The following is a 17,920-nucleotide window of genomic DNA, read 5'->3' on the forward strand; positions in this document are numbered from 1 at the left end:
CAACGACAATGTACTGCTCGGTACATTTTGTATAGAATTCCCAGATACATGCGGGAGTTAAGTATACCTACTGATACTTCGGAACTATAGTCTATCGCGTGGTAGTAACTCATGGTATTATTAAAGTATTTTGTGATTTGTAACAGTGTTTAAATAACACGTTAATTAATGAATAGGAGTTGGTATTTCCATGTAGGTAGTTAAGTAAGTAGGTACTTAGTTAGTCAAACTATGATTTTGTCATTTCTGAAGTAGATGTTTTTCATATCATTTTCTCAAACGAAATCACAGAACGTGGGGACCAATTAACAAAGCTTCAATGACTTAGTTACGATGAGCTACGTAGTAGACATGTTCTGGTATTTTATGGCGACTACCAAGTGGACTTGTCGTAGCCGCGTAGCGCGTAGCGCGTAGGCCGCGTGAGTATCTCGTAGTCATCTGCTACGACTTATCGCGCGGCGTAGACCCTCGGTACTACACAGAGGCAGCTAACAGCAGCCAATTGGGAGTTACTTAGTTAGTTACTTATAATAGCTCTCTATAAATATTTCTATGTCAAAGCTTGTCCTTGAACGTTACTGAAAAGTCGTTCACTGCGTCGACAAAGTTTAAGTGAATACAAAATTGTATTTCAATAACACCAGCGCGCGGCGCGTAGCGCTAAACGATTGTGATCAAGACACAAAATAATGAATGATTTCGATCCTCCAACTTGAAGAATAATAATTAAATGATATTTATTTTTGCAAATAGAGTACAATGTAACTCTTTTACACGTCAATCTCTTAAATAACTAGATGAGGCCGGCATTTCCTATCGGACTACTATGAGAAGAAATGCCGAAACAAACTCAAAGGTCATAGTCTCTTTTAAAGTCCAGACAAAATCAAATAAAGATGTCGGAGAACCGAGCAAGTTGATTCTGTAGTGGTTTTTTGAGGAAAGAACCACAACAGTTTGAGCGGACCTGTTCAGATGGCAGCACGCATGTGTCAGTTTACAATCAGCTCAGCTGACGGTTGTTGCTACATGATCTGACGAACAATACCAACCAAAAGAACATTTGGGTAGGCCACGCAAATGCTCAAACTGTCAGAATATAATTAACTAAAAAATAAAATGACTAGCCAAAGTTTGACACGATCCTCAAACTAACAATCCAAAAAGAAAATGTAAAAATAAAAAAGGACAAACTATATATAGCAAATGTTGAATTATATTAATGTCAGATTGTATAAAAAATGTAACTATATGTTACAAACATGTCAACAAGACCTGTGTGGACATTATAGCAGCTCATTCCCAAGCCTGACTATCATCCGAGTAGTCTCTTTTATTTTATAAAAGGTTTTACTTTGTGCTGTAGAAGAGGCATTCCCCCACAGGAGAATACCATATATTACATGACACTATGGAATTATAAATTGCTAACGAACTTTAGGGTAACTTTACCGAAATTGACGCGTGGTATTTACCCTGGCAGCAGCGACGCGTGATTTGTAATCAGTTGTGAGGACTATCGGTGAACCATCGAGACTACATAACTCCGAAAACAATAAAGATTTTATGGAAATTGAAAAACCAAAATAATTAAGTAAATCTTTGCTTTTATTTATAAATTAATTAATAATAAAAAAATATCACAGAATATCACAGATTTAGAATAACTCATTCGTTGCGTATTTACAACAATACATTAGTCACTCTTCCCGCGGGTGTAGCGAGACTCGACTAAGGGCAGCGCTCTCTGATGAACCAGATCTTGAGATAGATCTCTACCCCGCCTGCCAAGCGAGGACATTAAGGAAAACTGTTCTTGTGTGGAGGAGGCCCAAAGTCCAGGTGGGAACTGTTAAGGACATACTACTTCTAAAATCTAAGATTTCAAAAATAGTATGCCGTTATGCCCACGAGGCCTCTCCCTATATAATTTTTTTCTATCTCCACCCCCTTACGCGCCAAAGACACAATCTGTAAAATAAACAAACACATTATAAAATGATACGCCCCAACAAAAGAATAAACCATCGTAACAAACTTTTACAAACATTGAAGCAATAGGAGAATGAATCAGAACACAATATATTGTGAGCAGAATGTGGGGCGATGTCTTACTTGGTCGCGCCTGGTATTCCTAGGGAGGAATAACTCCACATTGGGCGATATCGTCCGCGCCACTCGCATCAGCTCTGACGCCGGTCTCGGCCTCAGCATCGACTCAACGTCGTACTCCTTCGCCTGTGGACAACACACGTGTTAATGAAATGAACATTAATTCAATAAATACACTTCAAACGATATCATTTATCTAAGTATCATCTCCTGTGTTGTTTCGTAAATAAGTTCTCGATCTGTGGATCGAACCCAATACGTTTTAGTAAAATCAACATCTAAAGAAAGAACTTATTACGTACTCGTAGCAACAATAATAATGGCAATGGACACATGATGCCACAATAAAACTTTAAAGTCAACTTACCTTGGAATACGACGGGCCTCCCCATGGCGGACTGAGGAAGACCATGTCAGCCTTGAGATCCGGCGCCAACTTGAAGAAGTCGCCGACAATAAACTCTATCTTATCTTCGACCCCGTATACCTTCGCATTGTGTATCGCCATCTCAATTTTATTGGGGTCGATATCAATGGCAATGACTGTTGAACATAATCAGACATTAGTTAACAACACAAACACAAGAAATAACACTTAAAGAGCATTCAACTAATGGAGACAGTAGGTATCGAAGAAAGGTGTCACTTACCTTTGTTGCAGGTCTTCGCAAATTGGATCGTGTTCCCGCCGGCACCGCAGAACGCGTCCAAGACTACGTCATAGGTATGTTTCTCTGCTATGTGGCGCGCCACAACCTCTGGTGTGACGCTGAACCAGCTCTCGCGGTCCAACCTGATGCCCTCGTCGAACCTGTTGCCAAGGAGACATAACGTTAGTTTCATTTAAATACCTTTTTAAACACTTCTTACACTGGAGGACAAATAATACAGAAATAAACAACCACCTGTGGAAGAGAGAGTGCCTCTTATGCCAGTATTTGTGGAGGGCGGGGTCCTTCTCAATCTCGGAAGGCATACTGGTCTTAATTCTCCAGTTCTCTCCAGGACTATATTTTCTATTCCAATTCATGTTGTCTGCTTCGCGTTGTAAAGCCAACTGATACGGTTGCAGTGTTGGGCACAGGGACTGACTATGCGCCTGAGCATTTATAGTGCATGAAGGGTGGCAGGTAACTAGCAATCATCTAATGAGCAATAAGGGAAAGAAAGAGACAGACGCAATTATTATAATATATTAACTAATGATCATGTTATATTACTAACTAACTACTACTTCTAACGATAATGATTTAAATAATAACTAATTACCAATTAGGTACTTACGCAGTTAAACGATGTTTTTTAATGGTAAACACTTTTTTGGAGGACTTTCACAATCGTCATTTAATACACATCAATACCGTAATGACTCTTGTTCTAATTATTTCCTCTATCTTCGTGATTGCCAACAATTGTGTAAGTAGGTGATATTGATCACCTAATATCAACACACACACACAACGTCACGCCTTTTATCCCCGAAGGGGTAGGCAGAGGTGCACATTACGGCACGTAATGCCGCTATACAATGTACACCCACTTTTCACCATTTTGTGTTAAAGTCCCATGTAATAGGGGGTGAGCCTATTGCCATATCCTGGACACAATTCCAGACACGGTGCTATCACTGAGAAATTTTTCGAAAATCCGAAAAAAGCCCAGTAATACTTTGCCCGACCCGGGAATCGAACCCGAGACCCCTTGTTCGGCAGTCGCACTTGCGACCACTCGACCAACGAGGCAGTCATACACCCTAATATCAACAGATTGCATATATTACACTCCTGTACAATATTGCGATAATGCGAGATTCTGTACCATCTGAAAATGTACCGACATCGACAGTTGGTAGAACACAACCCTTTCATTACATTGAATGTCTGATAAACTTTGTGTTAGTCCAATTGACAACAAAATTCCACATATTTCAGTAAATGGCAATCCCACCAAAAACATTATCTAAAAAGTAATGAAATGTAGACAAAGTCAAAAGATTGAATTTAGTTTGAAATATTTCTTTGGTGGTCATCTTTCCTGTGACTTTAAGGGTCCACAGGAAAGAGGCACGTCCACAAAAAAATACATTTTCACTGGTTTTCGTGCTAACAAAGCTACAATATTGTTTAAACAAACATTAATTGTTGAATTAGGTACATATTTTAAGTGCCTACAACACAATTTTGGAACAAAACTATGTTTTATATAATTTTAAGTTATATAAGCAAAATCTCCAATGCTGAAAGTATCGTCTGGTCACGGTAGGGTAACATATGACAATTTTGTTTCTATGGAAAAGAGATCTAAAATATTAAAAGTTATGTTAGTTGTTTGAAGGATAATAATATGTAAAGTGTTAAGTATATTAGCATTAGTATATTATTCCTGATGTTACCCATATTTCTGAAATACAATAAATAGCAAAATAAATAATAAAATATAAACCTAAATTAAGAAGATAAAAACAACCCTAGATTTTGTATATACCTTTTTTAGGGTTCCGTAGCCAAATGGCAAAAAACGGAACCCTTATAGATTCGTCATGTCTGTCTGTCTGTCCGTCCGTCCGTATGTCACAGCCATTTATTTCCGAAACTGTTGGGCCTACATAGTTGAAACTTTGTAAGATGGTGTATTTCGGTAACCGCTATTCGAATTTTGAATAAAAATCAATAAATTTAAAAATTAAAGGGCCCCCTTTAATTTTTAAATTTCAAGTCCATACATGGAACTGATTCAAAAAATTTTTTTTTTCAGCTAACATATCCGTGATGGGTGTCTATGGATATGTCTTTAAAAAATACATTAAGGTTCCTAAAACCACTTTTTGTCAAAATCAATCGTTTGAAAGTTAGACGCTTCCAAAGTGGAAAAATGAGTGTCCCCCCCTCTAACGTTTAAAATAAGAGAGTGAGAAAACTGAAAAAAATATATGCTGTAGATTTCAATAAAAACTAACAACGAAAATTGGTTTGAACCAGATATCATTATTAGTTTTCAAGAAATAAAACATTTTCAAAAACCGCAAATATAACTTTGTCGTTCATACAAACACTATGTAAAACCAAGTTATTTTACAACTTTTATATTATGTCATCTACTTGCTGCTACGGAACCCTTCATTTTGCTGTGCGAGGCAGAAAGTTTCGATCACCTTCCTGGCCCAGTGGCCATCAGTCCTTCGGGCAACGTAGCCTACCCATTGCCACTTTAACTCGCATATTTTGAGAGTTATGACTATGACTGTAACTCTTGTTCTTTGGCGAATTTTGCATATTTCGGATTTTGTCGCGCAAAGATAATCCGAGCATAGCTAGCTCTCTTCGCGTCTAAACTCTTCCTTTCTAAAAGGCCAGCAGTCAAGGACCATGTCTCGGTACCGTAAGTCATCACCGGCAACACACACTAGGTGTTTTAGTTATATAGCATAGCATGACAAAGGATTTAGTCACTTTTTGAATGTTATTCAATGAGTTTTTGATTTCGTTTTGCTTTATTTTGATACCACGATGTTACGGCTCGCCATATGATTCCTAAGCCAGTTGTAATTTATGCAGCGATCATTGCGGGGCGGGCTTTTAGCAGAATGCCGCGTCATGCCACAGCTACGCTGGCAATAAGCGCTGACTCTTAAGGCAATAAAGGTCTTCAATTGACCTTAAAGGTACGCGTCCACAGGCCCGCATCGTACGCAATGGATTTTGTCTTGTATAGAAACTCATACAACTGCGTCCTGTGGCAATGCCTACATGCGATGTTTACCGATGACATCATACGGAATGCGTACGATCCGGGCCCGTAGAAGCTTACCTTAAATATAGATTACATTATTTATCTTGTAGGTATTAAAAAAAATTCCTAGGACAATGGTGGCATTTAAAAGGTTAATTATTGGCATAAATAATAAATAAATTCCACAAGTGTAGATAGAATGTATCTTTATTAGAACTTAAAGTATGGAAATCTTAAACTAAGCCTTATTTTATGGTCCTTAAGAGTTATTTCATTCTTTCATTTCTCCTTCTTCATCTTCTTCCTCAGCGCCTCTTACATAAAGCACGTTATTGCAGCGTATCAGAACCTCTCCAAGATTTCCTGAAATAAAAAAAATTAATTTGAAAATAATTATAATTTTATTTTGATCTTTTGCATTCTGTTGCATACTTCTGCCTACCCCAATAAGTGAGATAGGTACAATATAGAACAATAGGTATGATAGAATTTTAAATGTCTCCTGAAAAATTTGCTCAAAAGGGGTTAACTGATTTGTCAATAGGTATAGATATTCGAAATCACAAAATTTTTCTTCATCAAAATAATGATGTATACTCAATATCACAACAAAAATGTCTCTTAGTATAATTAGCCTCTCAACCATCAATATGTATGTAATTTAAAATTTTATTAACTATGAGTATGTTTTATATGTTTCAATAGTGACATAGTTAGCTCCTACTCCTGAACTTTGATTTGTTTTATGTAAGTATGTATTGTCTTCTTATATGACAAAATAAAGAGATGTCTAATATTTTTACATTTTAATTTTCATTTCACTAACTGACGAACTAAATAGATTATTAACACACATGAAAGAAACTGTTAATGTTGGGTAAAGTTTAAAAATAAAATGTTATTAGAAGGAGAGAACATCACTTTATACTTCGGCTTTCATTACCTATTTGCTTTATAACTTCTTTTCTAAGAACTTTGTTGACAAACACATCATTGTTTATAATGTGCAACATCCATGGGACCTTGTTAGGGTTAGAGGCTGTCCGTTTAAGCTTACTGAGATGTACTACGTTTAATTTAACCTTAAAAATGTTTCTCTTACCACAAAAATCGGATTATGATCACTAAAACCAAACTAACCTGTACACGAGCCGTCTACGATTTCTTCGGTGTTTGCTAACTGTAGGTTCATGTATCCATCAGCGGACACAAGTAATCCTTTATATTCGTGGCCCCATTTTAGTTTAACTAGCACAGATTTGCCTGTTAAACTGTTGAGGAATGGTTTAGGGTTTATTGGCATTGCCGCCGCCATTTTTATAAGATTATCTGTAAATAAGCAACAATTTATTGTAACACACTTTATACGTAAAATATAAACTGAAGACAGTGATAACGATGTCAGAAATAAATACCTTTTATTTCACTAAACACAAAATATAACCTAAAATGCTAAGCCGAGCCGCTATAACTAACGCCAACAGAATGACAGCCAAGTTGATAAAAACATAGACAACAACATGCAATAGCAAAGACAACTATAATAACAGACCATCAAATAAAAGAGAACCGATCCATTCCAATTCCAAAGGAATTACATCGTTTTCTTTTATTTTTTAGTATATTAAGTTTTCTAGTTTAGTTGTAAATACTATTATGTAGTAGTATATTGATTGTTCAATAAAATAAAGAAATAAGAGAAAAAAGTATCATCGTCATATGTCATTTCTGTCATACATGGAAAAACGTCAACTACATCAAGTAAACATCAAAATAGGTCGACGGATGTCGTGTCGTCGTCACTACTAAAAGTTGTGAATATTTTTTAAGAATTACGATCTTAGTTTAATTTATTACTGAGTGAAGTTAGAATATAATCAATTATTTAAAGAAAAAAACTTGATACATTTGTGCAATGTCGACTTTCTCGGGTTTCAGTGAAGAAGAATTGAAAAGAATAAAATCCGGTGAAACTGGCTCGAACAGCGGTAAGTGCACATATCCTATCCGTAACTAATTTTATCATACTGTTTATACCATAATTTAAACTAGTTCATGGCCATTATAACAAAAGAGAAAGACTACATTAATTATACCGCAAACAGAGACAGGGTTACCAAAAATTTTCACAATAAAATTTAATTTGCATTATTAAAAAGCACCGGGATATATACCGTATTAACCATATAAAGAACTAGGATAATTTATTATTTTTATATGACAAAACGTTACTTCTAACATGTATCGAATTGGTATATTGTTATGAAATGTATAACAACACTTTGAACCTTGAATGATCTCATCTGATGTAAGTAAATAGTAAAAAAAATGCAGCCACAAACATGTTCTATTCTACACAGAAGTCAAGGTTTTACTAAAAAAGTTTTATCATAAGAGAATCTAATCCATGCATGTCTATGCTGCCAGTATTCTATACTTAATAAAATAATTAAATATGAATCATAGATGAATCTGATTAGAAATCAATAAGGTTGTATATTGATGTAATCTTTAATAATTATTGTGTACTGTTTAATATTTATTATTTTGTTTGTAAATTGAAGTAACTGACTCTTACTGAATATATTTATTTATTTATTTATTTGCTTCAGGCATCTAAGGCTAAGGTACATAGAAAAATAATATACATAGATGTTACATACAATTGAATTATAATTATACTAATACATATTTTATATAAAAAATAACTTAAAATATAAACCACAGCTGAAAATACCAGTAAACCCATTAGGTAGTCCGCAGCTCTGGATCAGAAGTACTCACATTAGTCTTAATACATTTCATGTCTTACCGAGAGAAAGCGAAGTAAGTACTAGATTCTGCGGTTCAAGGGCTTTAATTATTTTAGTAGGTAAATAAATGTATCCATATCATTAATACCAAAATCAGTTTGTGCTTTGCTAACTAATACTGAAGTATTATCATCATGTTACAGATCCACAAATCAACACATCTAATGTTAGAAAACTGGACAGAATCGGTGCCAGGCAAAAGAGGCCCATGAATCAATACAAACTATCAAAACCCATACTAAAAACACAGTATTCCGATGATGCGATAGACAATATACAGTTTGATAAATGTAAACTCAGCTTGAGATCGCCGACAACACCAAGCAATGAAACAACAGAGACATTAAGTAAAAATATAAAAGAAAATGTTATTAAAGATAATAAAATGAAAGAAAATGTTGACAATAATGATAACATTAAAACGGAGACTAATAAAGAAACAAGCGTAGAATCTAATGATAATAACAAAATGGCAACTGAAAATGCAGAAGTAGTAAGTGATAGAAAGACCAGTATCGATGCACCACCGGATATTGTGCGAGGGGTTGAGAATTATTCTGAAGATGAACTGGAGAACCATAAGGTTAAATTATATGAACTGCAGCTGAGACAGAAATTGATGGAAGAACAGAATAAGAAGAGGAAAGAGATGCTTGCTAAGGCTCTAGCTGACAGGTATGTAGTTTTTATTCGAATGTTGTTTCTATTTTACCCAGGAACATTTAATAGTGACAATCGTATAGCGTGTCTTGGCGGACCCCATATGAAAATTTGTTTGGGTGCCTACATTTTATTTTTGACGGGAAAAACTCATCCAATGGTTTTTCTCCACCTGTCTCTCAAGCCTCAAAGAGAGGACTTGCCGATGGTATAGGGCCCCAAAATATAGTAACAGCTAGCCCATGTTTTGATGGCGTTAATTTTCCTAAAATTGCTGCCTACTTTTGAGCGCATGGAAAAAAGTAATTGAATGTTTGTCCATCAATCACGCTGAAACTACTGAACGGATTTTCATGTTTGGTATACAGACACGGTATTAGCTGACTTGGGTGATAGGATCCATGGGAACTAGTAAGATATAAAACATCATCATATGATTAATAAGAGCCGAGTAGCGGAAGAAACCGTGTAGAGTAGTAACTTTTATTAAAAAGAGAAAAGTGTGAGTATGCAGAGGTCAATAAACTATGAAGGCGTTGAGTGACTAGACCAAAGCCAATTGATCTGTATATCTAATTTGTTTATATGTATGTGCGTATATAGTCAATTTATATGTTGTAACTAATCAATTTGACACAAATACACATACAAAGTTTAAACATTTTTAACCTGGAGGTAGCTCCAGGTTAAAAAAGGTTTAAGTACTTAAATATTCTGTATTAAGAAACTATTAATATTATTGTTTTGTGTTGGTACCTACCACTACCACAACAGGCTCGCGCTAAAATGCACTGCACTGTCACTAGTAGTGACGTCACAACACGATACGACACAACACTTTAATATCCTTTTGCATCGTACGCATCGTACGCATTCCGTATGACGTTATCAGTACGCATCGCATGTAGGCATTGCTAATGATGCGGTGCGTACGATGAGGATCAGTGGACTAATATAATGCAGTTTCTATACAAGACAAATATAAAATCCGTTGCGTGCGGTGCGTGCGACGCGTACTTTACGGGCCTATGGACGCGTACCATATAAATTAAGTTATATTATAATTTTTAAACACAGAATAATAAGTACAAGTAGCGTACCTTTAACCGCCATGCGTACCGGTACATGGGTAACCATGGTAACCAGGCCGGGTTTGTTGATTTGTGTATCGTGACGTCACGAAGATTTGCGATTTCCATAAACCGCGCGTAAAAATAAATGAAATTTTATTTTTATATTGACCTAATATAATGTACCTACACTTTTCTACGCCTACTCAATCAGGAATTATTCCGCGATGATGTTATGCGCAAAATATTTCTTCACATGTTTAAGTGTATTGTGCGAATGGAAACAAATATTTTTAGGCCTCACAATAGACGCTTTGTCTGGTTATTCACATAGCATAAATAAAAACAATGAAACCGAGTCAACGCCATTTTGTTGCTAGTTTTAATTTGTACACCTTGAAATAGTTTATCGGGTTAGAAATGTCTTATGGGATTGAAATTTTGTAAATGTCTTATTGGAATGAACATTGCCTCGTTGGTCGACTGTCAAGTCGAATTCTCTACCTCACATCACACATCATATCAACAGCCTATAAGTGGCTATGTACTGGTTTTTCAAGGTTTGAGTAGGTTTCAAATCCACACGCTCATGCATGAGAAGCGGGCGTCTTAAATCTTCGGGCCCACGATACTTGCCACCTCTGCCTATGGGGGATTAAAAACCTCAACGCTCTATATGCATTACGTACTAATAAATCCATGCTAAATCCAAATAGTAATGGAATAAACTCGCAGTTTCAGCCTTCAGTATATCTTTTTATCAATAAACGTATTATCAATTCAAGTGGCGTTCAGTTTTTATCTCCAGTAACCGCCAATGATTCAGTCTGCAATATTCAGTTCAGATGTCCTGTGCTAACATTTATCTGTGCCATATAAATAAATTCATATACAAAAATGGTTAATTTAAACAAATTCTACAATTTGGTCACTAAAACTATATGGTTTGTGTTTTGTGTTATTTGTTTAGATAGTTGTTCTTCATGTGTGTAGTGAGTTATTTTTGTTATAAAAACATTGTGGTTTGGTACCTATAATGGTACTAAGTGGGTTGGAAGCACTAAAACATATTTTACGAAATTGGGTGTTGGTGGCTTTTCCACCAGAGATGTGCTATGTAACTATGCTACGAAGATGTAATAGCTAAGCTGTGAAACTATGTGATAGTTTCCACTGATACTAGGCTATGTAGCTGTGCGAGTAAGATGTGCCATGCCATCCATAGCACATATCCATAGCACGCATCCATAGCGAGCATCCATAGCGAGTATCCATAGCACGTATCTTTCCATATAAAAAACATAGCTTAGCTGAGTTCGTTGCCACCAGTGCTAAGCTAGTATGGGGTATGTTGGGATATGCTGGTATGTACCAATGAATATGATTGGTGGAAGCCAAAGCGCATCCGCAGCAACACCACCCTACGGAGAATACTGCATTCCATACAATTTGATGTCTGTTCCGTGTTTTTTCATGTGTCGCCGTCTTCTTAATCGAATACCTAATTGGCCTACGCCTCCCTGTCTTCCGTTTGTCAAAGAGCAACAGTAATTAAAACATCGCCTCGCCTGACATTAGGGTTTCTTCAGTGTCGTGGACGTGTATATCACACCCAGACCCGATCAGACAGAACTGTTGTTCCGAAATTGGTTGACGGTTGCTTTTGAATTTCTCTCACGGTGATACACCGTCGATTTAAGAGATCGACCTCTAGGTCTGCATGTACAAAAAAGATGGGAAGTCTCAATAATTATCTTTGGCTCCCAGGCAAACAAAATTGATCCTTAAACCTAATATGTAAAAGATCTAATTTAAATTGTTCGATGACCATTTCAAAAGTTGGTTTTAAAACGTTTTATTCGTTCAACAGGACGAAACAAACAACAGAAGAGGTGATGAGACTTGAGAAAATTAAGAAGGAGCTACAAGTACTGGACAGTCAGTTCTCACAGGATGTTTCGGTACTGAGACAGAAGATCGACCAGGCTTGTTTGAGCTATGCTGATGCAGAGTAAGTTTATTTATATCTTCCTATCGCGGTTGAGCTCCCAGATACCTATTTGAAAATCTACCAATATTTTCCCAGCATCGTCTAGTCTCAGTTTCCGTTATAAATAGATTTTCATATCTTCATATCTCATTTCCATATTAAGAAAAATAAACCTAAAGTCTAAATTATTATTTCAAATAGACCAGGAAGGCATTTTTATACGTCCAAGCAAATATTATAATGTTAAAAAAATGTCTGTATTTGCTCGTCCCAAAGTGGAGATTACTATGGAGAAGAATGAACAAGAAACTCCATAGGTTACCTTTCAACTTCTCTCACTCATAACTGATTAATAAACATCACATTACAGAAAACACTACTTAAAAGTGGAGAAAGAGTTCCTGCAAGCGAAAATACATTTACAAAAAGAGAAAGAGAAGAAAGAGTTACTAACGGAACACTTATGTGCTCTAATCACACACAACGAGACGAGAAAAGCCCAGAAACTAGAAACTTTAATGTTAGAATTAGCTACGGATAAAGATAAATTAGAAATATTGGATAAGTCAGATGTGAATGAAGTTAAAACGGTTAGTGAGCCCGTCATAGTGGACGGTGTTGACGAACGGACTGGTAAGATTGTTGAGCTTACACCTAGTAGTTAGTTTTATTGTAACTTTCGTGAGACATACTAAATTAATTATTATGTTATCGGCTTGCTCACGTAAATGTTTGACGAGGAACTCGACTAGTTTCAAGCCATGCTAGAGGCTCATATTCATGAGCAGCATTCCGCGACACACGAAACTAGTCGAGTTCCTCGTCTAAACATTTACGTGAGTAAGCCGATAACATAATAATTAATTTAGTAGTTAGTTTTTTAAAAATCCTTTGATTTTATTAGTGATTTGGGATGGTAAACAAGAGGCTTGGATGGATACAAAGCCATGGTTAAACAATGTTTTGTAATATTAAATTATCCAAAACGTGGTATGTTTAAAATAATAGGGATGATGACGGGGTTTAAAACTTAAAAAACTATTCAGTCTGACGGACTGAATAGTTTTTTAAGTAATCAAAAAATATTAGACACGTATTTTTTTGTCATAAAGATTAAGAACAATACTTAGATGAAACGAAATACAGTTTGAGAGTGGGAGCAAATACGTTATTTCTACGTATTAAATATATAACCTAGAAGTGACGTCACGCAATATTTCAAATCGATATATCTAAGAAAGCAATTGTTTCTGTAAGAAAATCAAAAATACGTGTCTAATGTTTTAAAATAATCTACAAGACGGACATTATTGCTTGATTATGGAGGCTAACTTTGATCCTTTTGTAAAAATAAAATTGAAATTAATATTAGGATCGACACGGCATCTTGTTTACCTTTCACAAAAATACATTGCAATTAGTAATATCATTAGAACTTCAAACGGGACTGTCGTGAGTTTCCGATATTTCGGCACTGTTGCAAGCGCCATGATCACGGATGAAATGATCACGGAAACTCACAAAAACTAATAAACATAGTAAATACCCCGTTTTAAGTTCTAATGATATTACGAGTGACCATGTTTAAAAACTTATATTGTATTTAATACTGGTGCATTTTAAATATTAGGATTTCCTCATAGACTGTATTGCTGTCTTTATTACTATTATTGTATAATATATGTCAATTTTGTCATAATAATACTTATCTAAGTTAGGACTAAAATATGATAAAGCTATTATTTTACCTAGTTGCAGCTTAATGGCAACGAATTTCTTTGTTAAGGTAACTTAAGTAATTTTTTATTATAATAATACTATGTGCCTTGTGTTATTATGTACCTTATTTATGTATATGAACTGTATTTTATGAAATGACTACCTATTTATCTACATTCGTTTTTTTAATATTACTTACATATCTGCCTCGTTGATCGAGTGGTCCAACAGCGACTGCCGGACATGGGGTCTCGGATTCGATTCCCGGGTCCAGCAATGTATTACTGGGTTTTTCGGTTTTTCGAAAAATTCTCAGTTGTAACACGGAGACTGCAATTGTGCCCAGTATGTGGCAATAGGCTCACCCCCTATTACATGGGACTTATAACACAAATTGTGAAATGTGGGTGTACATTGTATAGAATGTTCCGATGTGTTAATACTATTGTGAAAAGCTCAATAAGTTCCTAAAATACAGTTCATACGTAATTTAGCAATAATTTAATAATAAGTTATCAAATTATTATATTTTCATAGTCGTGTAGAACATGACAATAATAATTAAAATTAAAAAAATCTATTTTAATGAGATTGGATACGAGTATTTTCAGCCAGTTTACTAAAGCCAAAAAAAAGTTACTATTTTAATATTTTTTATATCTGATGTAGATAGCAGACATATATTTTTGTATATTGTTACTAACTACAGATAGTTTATTAATATTGTAAGTATACATATTAAAAAAGATGATATTAAAACATGACATCAAGTCTTTTATTCCCTAGAGGGCAAAGATTAACATTTCATGTTGTTCACACTTTTTGTCACTTGCAAGTGCTATTTAACCCGTTGTATATCGGAACACAGATATACGTGAAACAGATCTATTTTATATTGCGTCTCATATAGGTACCTACAGACATACACTGCCCAGCAAATCAAGCTACTCCAATCTGTCTCTTTATTTAAGACTCATCCCTTATTACATGGAACATAAAACAAATATGGTGACATGTGGGTGTACATTGTATAGCGGCATTACATGCCGTAATGTTCACCTGTGCCTACCCCTTTGGGGATACGTCACCTTAAGTACACAATTTCGACGAATCCGTATTGTTTCAGAATTTCTAAAATTGCTCCAACCTGTCAATCAATTTTGATCCTTAGCAGTTGCATTTGTTGCTACAAATAATATTAATTAATAAAACAACAAATTCACCAATAACTATGTAGTTTATTTCCTTATGTTTAGGTACAGTAGAACATATAAATCTATCTACATTCCAGTGTTTGTACTCCATGCATTGTCAAATTCGGAGTATGTTCACAATACTCTTTGCATGCATTCCCCTATTTGTGCTCTAAATGCTATGAAGTTGAAACGTTCGATATTCCGTCGACAATGACTTTAAAATGTTGATTTCTTAAACATATCACATTTTCTCAGGAATCCTCATTCAGCATTGTGATTAATAGTAAGCATCTACAGGCCCGCATCGCACGCATCGGACGGATCGCATCAAACGGATTGACTGCGTCCACTGTTCGGCAGCGTTCGGATTGCCGACGCGAGTATTGGAGCAATCGGATTACCGATGTCACTTTCACTCGGATTTTTGCCATCGGCATTCCGTATGACGTCATCGGTACGCATCGCATATAGGCATTTTCGATGTTGTCCGTACGATGCGGATCAGTGGACGCAGTTATATGAGTTTCTATACAAGGCAAACTAAAATCCGTTGCGTACGATGCGGGCCTGTGGACGCTTACTTTAAAAGAAACAGTTTAAAATGTTGATAGCACTCACTACATGATAATGCGAGTGCATTTAAAAAAAGACACACACAGCCATACCATTCGAAATCCTTGTAATAGAATGGTCTAAAACGTCCAATGACTTGAAGAGCTAAACATATCTTCTATTCTAAGTCCAGCAGTGGACGGAAACGATTTAATAATGATTACTCTCGCATCTGTTAATTATCTGCATCTCTATCTAATGAGGAAGGCAAGTGATGATCTAATGCCAGATATCTCAATACTCAATACTTTATTGCATTCCATATAATGTACACAGATGGTATGAAAATAATACAAGATCAATATGGACCCTTTCATTATCAACATCATGTTACTGATGTAAATTGCTGTTCAGATAACTATTCAAAGACATATTTGCAATACTGATGCTTAGTTAATGTTTGATTTCTTCACATTCTTATTAAAATATAATTTCTCCATTTATTCACTAAAAATAGGCCTATGGACAATGACTTGAATGACGTACAAATCTAGTATACTGACTCGAATCCGTTTTAATTCTTCTAAGTGAATACTGTTCGTTCCATTTTATAGAAGAATGTTCACCGTCTCTTGGTGAAAAACATCCTTCTGCCTGTATGCTATCCCCAGTTCCAATAAGAATACTTCTTTCCATTCTCTTTCAGAATTGCTTTGATATTTGTATCAGCATTTTGTAACTCTTTGCGATTCTCTCTTTCCATTTTGATGAGTTCCAAACCACGTTTTGCTGCGCAGTGGTATCGTTGACTGAGAGAAGCTTCGGAGCCCTTAATTCGTGGAATGTGGCCCGTGTAACCCGCTATTGGTGGGAATTCCGGTGATATCGTGTTTTCTGTAAAATATAACAAGAAATTAAAGTTGGTCCTATTTAGCTTCCTTGAAGAACACCGTTTTGCTTTACTATAATGTACGAAATTTTTAGGTATGAAAACTCTCAATTCTTCAATTATCAAACGCTTACTATTAAAATAGTTTGTGCATTATTATTATAATTAAAATAGCTTATGCATTAGAATGCATAGACGTTTTCGTAGTGGACATACTAACACCTTACACGATCAAAAGCTTAACCCAGTTCACGAAACATACCTTTATACTTATTAATCTCTCTAAATCTGTTCAAGTCTCGTCGAATCTCATCTCTGGAATGTACTGTTTCCATCTTGGGTGCGCTTCTTGATCGAATATAGCTTCTATTTAAATCTGCTTTACGTCTTAATTCCCTTTGTCTCTCTGTGAAGTTCGCCATGCAGTCATCAGCTGTCCGTCCATATGATTTCCCGTAACTGAAATTCATAATAAATCATTTTTTACTTCGTTATCTTGCTCAAATCTTAGTTTATATTACTTCTTATCATTTATTAGCGCTAATTCTATTACATTCCTGATATCTATCATGATTTACTTTTAAAATGTGTCTTGTATTATTTCGATAAGATTGCGATCGACATTTTTTTCTGATTAAAATTCATGTGCCTCTGCTGATTACATTTTTATGGGCTAGTTAGAATAGTTAATTCGACTATGGAATTTATGCATAGCTTAATAAGTATTATTCAGCCACTTGTTCAATAGACCAGAAAAAAATTCAATATTGATTTCTTTGTTGATGTCAAAGTATCATGTTGTGTTATCATTCATACATTTTTATTCTCTTTTTCAAGTCTGACGCAAGTATCCTGCAGAAAGACAGCTATTTATTTTGTAAACGCTTCACTGTCACGCTCACTTGAACTTGATTCCACAACCGACCCTTTTATGGTCATCGTAAATTCTAAATGTAAAATCATCCTTGACATTTCTGTTCCGTACAAGTATGAATTTAAATAACTATTGATTTTATTCGGTTCATCCAAATACGAGTATATGTGTATCAAACGTCAAATTATCATGACTATCTAAGAAAGTTAACGAAAGTAGATAAAAAAATTGAGCTAAATCGGTAACTAGGAAGAGGTAATTGTTAATAACTGCACGATTAGTGTAGGCTGCCGCGCACGTGTAGCGGGTTCGA

General features: G+C 35.4%; 4 protein-coding genes across 4 annotated transcripts in view; 1 reads left to right on the forward strand and 3 right to left on the reverse strand.

Annotated features, from left to right (window-relative positions):
• Positions 1 to 1,590: 1,590 nt before the first annotated feature.
• Positions 1,591 to 3,295, reverse strand: LOC118272699 (trimethylguanosine synthase-like). The gene is made up of 5 exons (XM_035589342.2): positions 3,021 to 3,295; positions 2,766 to 2,926; positions 2,483 to 2,658; positions 2,119 to 2,241; positions 1,591 to 1,974 (listed from the first exon to the last, which is right to left on the reverse strand). Exons 1-5 carry the CDS (start codon positions 3,143 to 3,145, stop codon positions 1,888 to 1,890), a joined length of 672 nt encoding a protein of 223 aa, XP_035445235.2. The 5' UTR covers positions 3,146 to 3,295; the 3' UTR covers positions 1,591 to 1,887.
• A 2,738-nt stretch (positions 3,296 to 6,033) lies between these two features.
• Positions 6,034 to 7,414, reverse strand: LOC118272571 (small nuclear ribonucleoprotein F). The gene is made up of 3 exons (XM_035589156.2): positions 7,260 to 7,414; positions 6,985 to 7,173; positions 6,034 to 6,207 (listed from the first exon to the last, which is right to left on the reverse strand). Exons 2-3 carry the CDS (start codon positions 7,157 to 7,159, stop codon positions 6,116 to 6,118), a joined length of 267 nt encoding a protein of 88 aa, XP_035445049.1. The 5' UTR covers positions 7,160 to 7,173; positions 7,260 to 7,414; the 3' UTR covers positions 6,034 to 6,115.
• Positions 7,415 to 7,596: 182 nt separating this feature from the next.
• LOC118272799 (RAB6-interacting golgin) lies at positions 7,597 to 14,860 on the forward strand. The gene is made up of 4 exons (XM_035589479.2): positions 7,597 to 7,832; positions 8,801 to 9,332; positions 12,258 to 12,398; positions 12,748 to 14,860. The coding sequence occupies exons 1-4, from the start codon at positions 7,760 to 7,762 to the stop codon at positions 13,040 to 13,042; spliced, it is 1,041 nt and encodes a 346-aa protein (XP_035445372.2). The 5' UTR covers positions 7,597 to 7,759; the 3' UTR covers positions 13,043 to 14,860.
• Positions 14,861 to 15,314: 454 nt separating this feature from the next.
• The window catches only part of LOC118272824 (protein FAM166B), a 29,158-nt gene continuing 26,552 nt past the window's right edge, over positions 15,315 to 17,920 (reverse strand). Inside the window, exons 4-5 of the mRNA XM_035589519.2 lie at positions 16,996 to 17,192; positions 15,315 to 16,738 (exon numbers count right to left, since the gene is read on the reverse strand). Of these exons, the coding sequence (XP_035445412.1) occupies positions 16,506 to 16,738; positions 16,996 to 17,192 (430 nt within the window). The 3' untranslated portion in view covers positions 15,315 to 16,505. The remainder of the gene's footprint in view (positions 16,739 to 16,995; positions 17,193 to 17,920) is intronic.

This window comes from Spodoptera frugiperda, chromosome 4, assembly GCF_023101765.2.
Source record: "Spodoptera frugiperda isolate SF20-4 chromosome 4, AGI-APGP_CSIRO_Sfru_2.0, whole genome shotgun sequence".
Taxonomy (NCBI): Eukaryota; Metazoa; Arthropoda; class Insecta; order Lepidoptera; family Noctuidae; genus Spodoptera; species Spodoptera frugiperda.

Excerpts from the sequence above, each read along its gene's own strand:
- LOC118272699 (XM_035589342.2), bottom strand. The coding sequence starts at position 3,145 with ATGAATTGGAATAGAAAATATAGTCCTGGAGAGAACTGGAGAATTAAG. Across the intron at positions 2,659-2,765 it reads TGCGAAGACCTGCAACAAAG|TCATTGCCATTGATATCGAC; the intron begins GTAAGTGACACC and ends TATGTTCAACAG. Across the intron at positions 2,242-2,482 it reads GAGGCCCGTCGTATTCCAAG|GCGAAGGAGTACGACGTTGA; the intron begins GTAAGTTGACTT and ends TGTTGTCCACAG.
- LOC118272571 (XM_035589156.2), bottom strand. The coding sequence starts at position 7,159 with ATGGCGGCGGCAATGCCAATAAACCCTAAACCATTCCTCAACAGTTTA. Across the intron at positions 6,208-6,984 it reads CGTAGACGGCTCGTGTACAG|GAAATCTTGGAGAGGTTCTG; the intron begins GTTAGTTTGGTT and ends TTTTTATTTCAG.
- LOC118272799 (XM_035589479.2), top strand. The coding sequence starts at position 7,760 with ATGTCGACTTTCTCGGGTTTCAGTGAAGAAGAATTGAAAAGAATAAAA. Across the intron at positions 9,333-12,257 it reads GCTAAGGCTCTAGCTGACAG|GACGAAACAAACAACAGAAG; the intron begins GTATGTAGTTTT and ends TTCGTTCAACAG. Across the intron at positions 12,399-12,747 it reads TTGAGCTATGCTGATGCAGA|AAAACACTACTTAAAAGTGG; the intron begins GTAAGTTTATTT and ends ATCACATTACAG.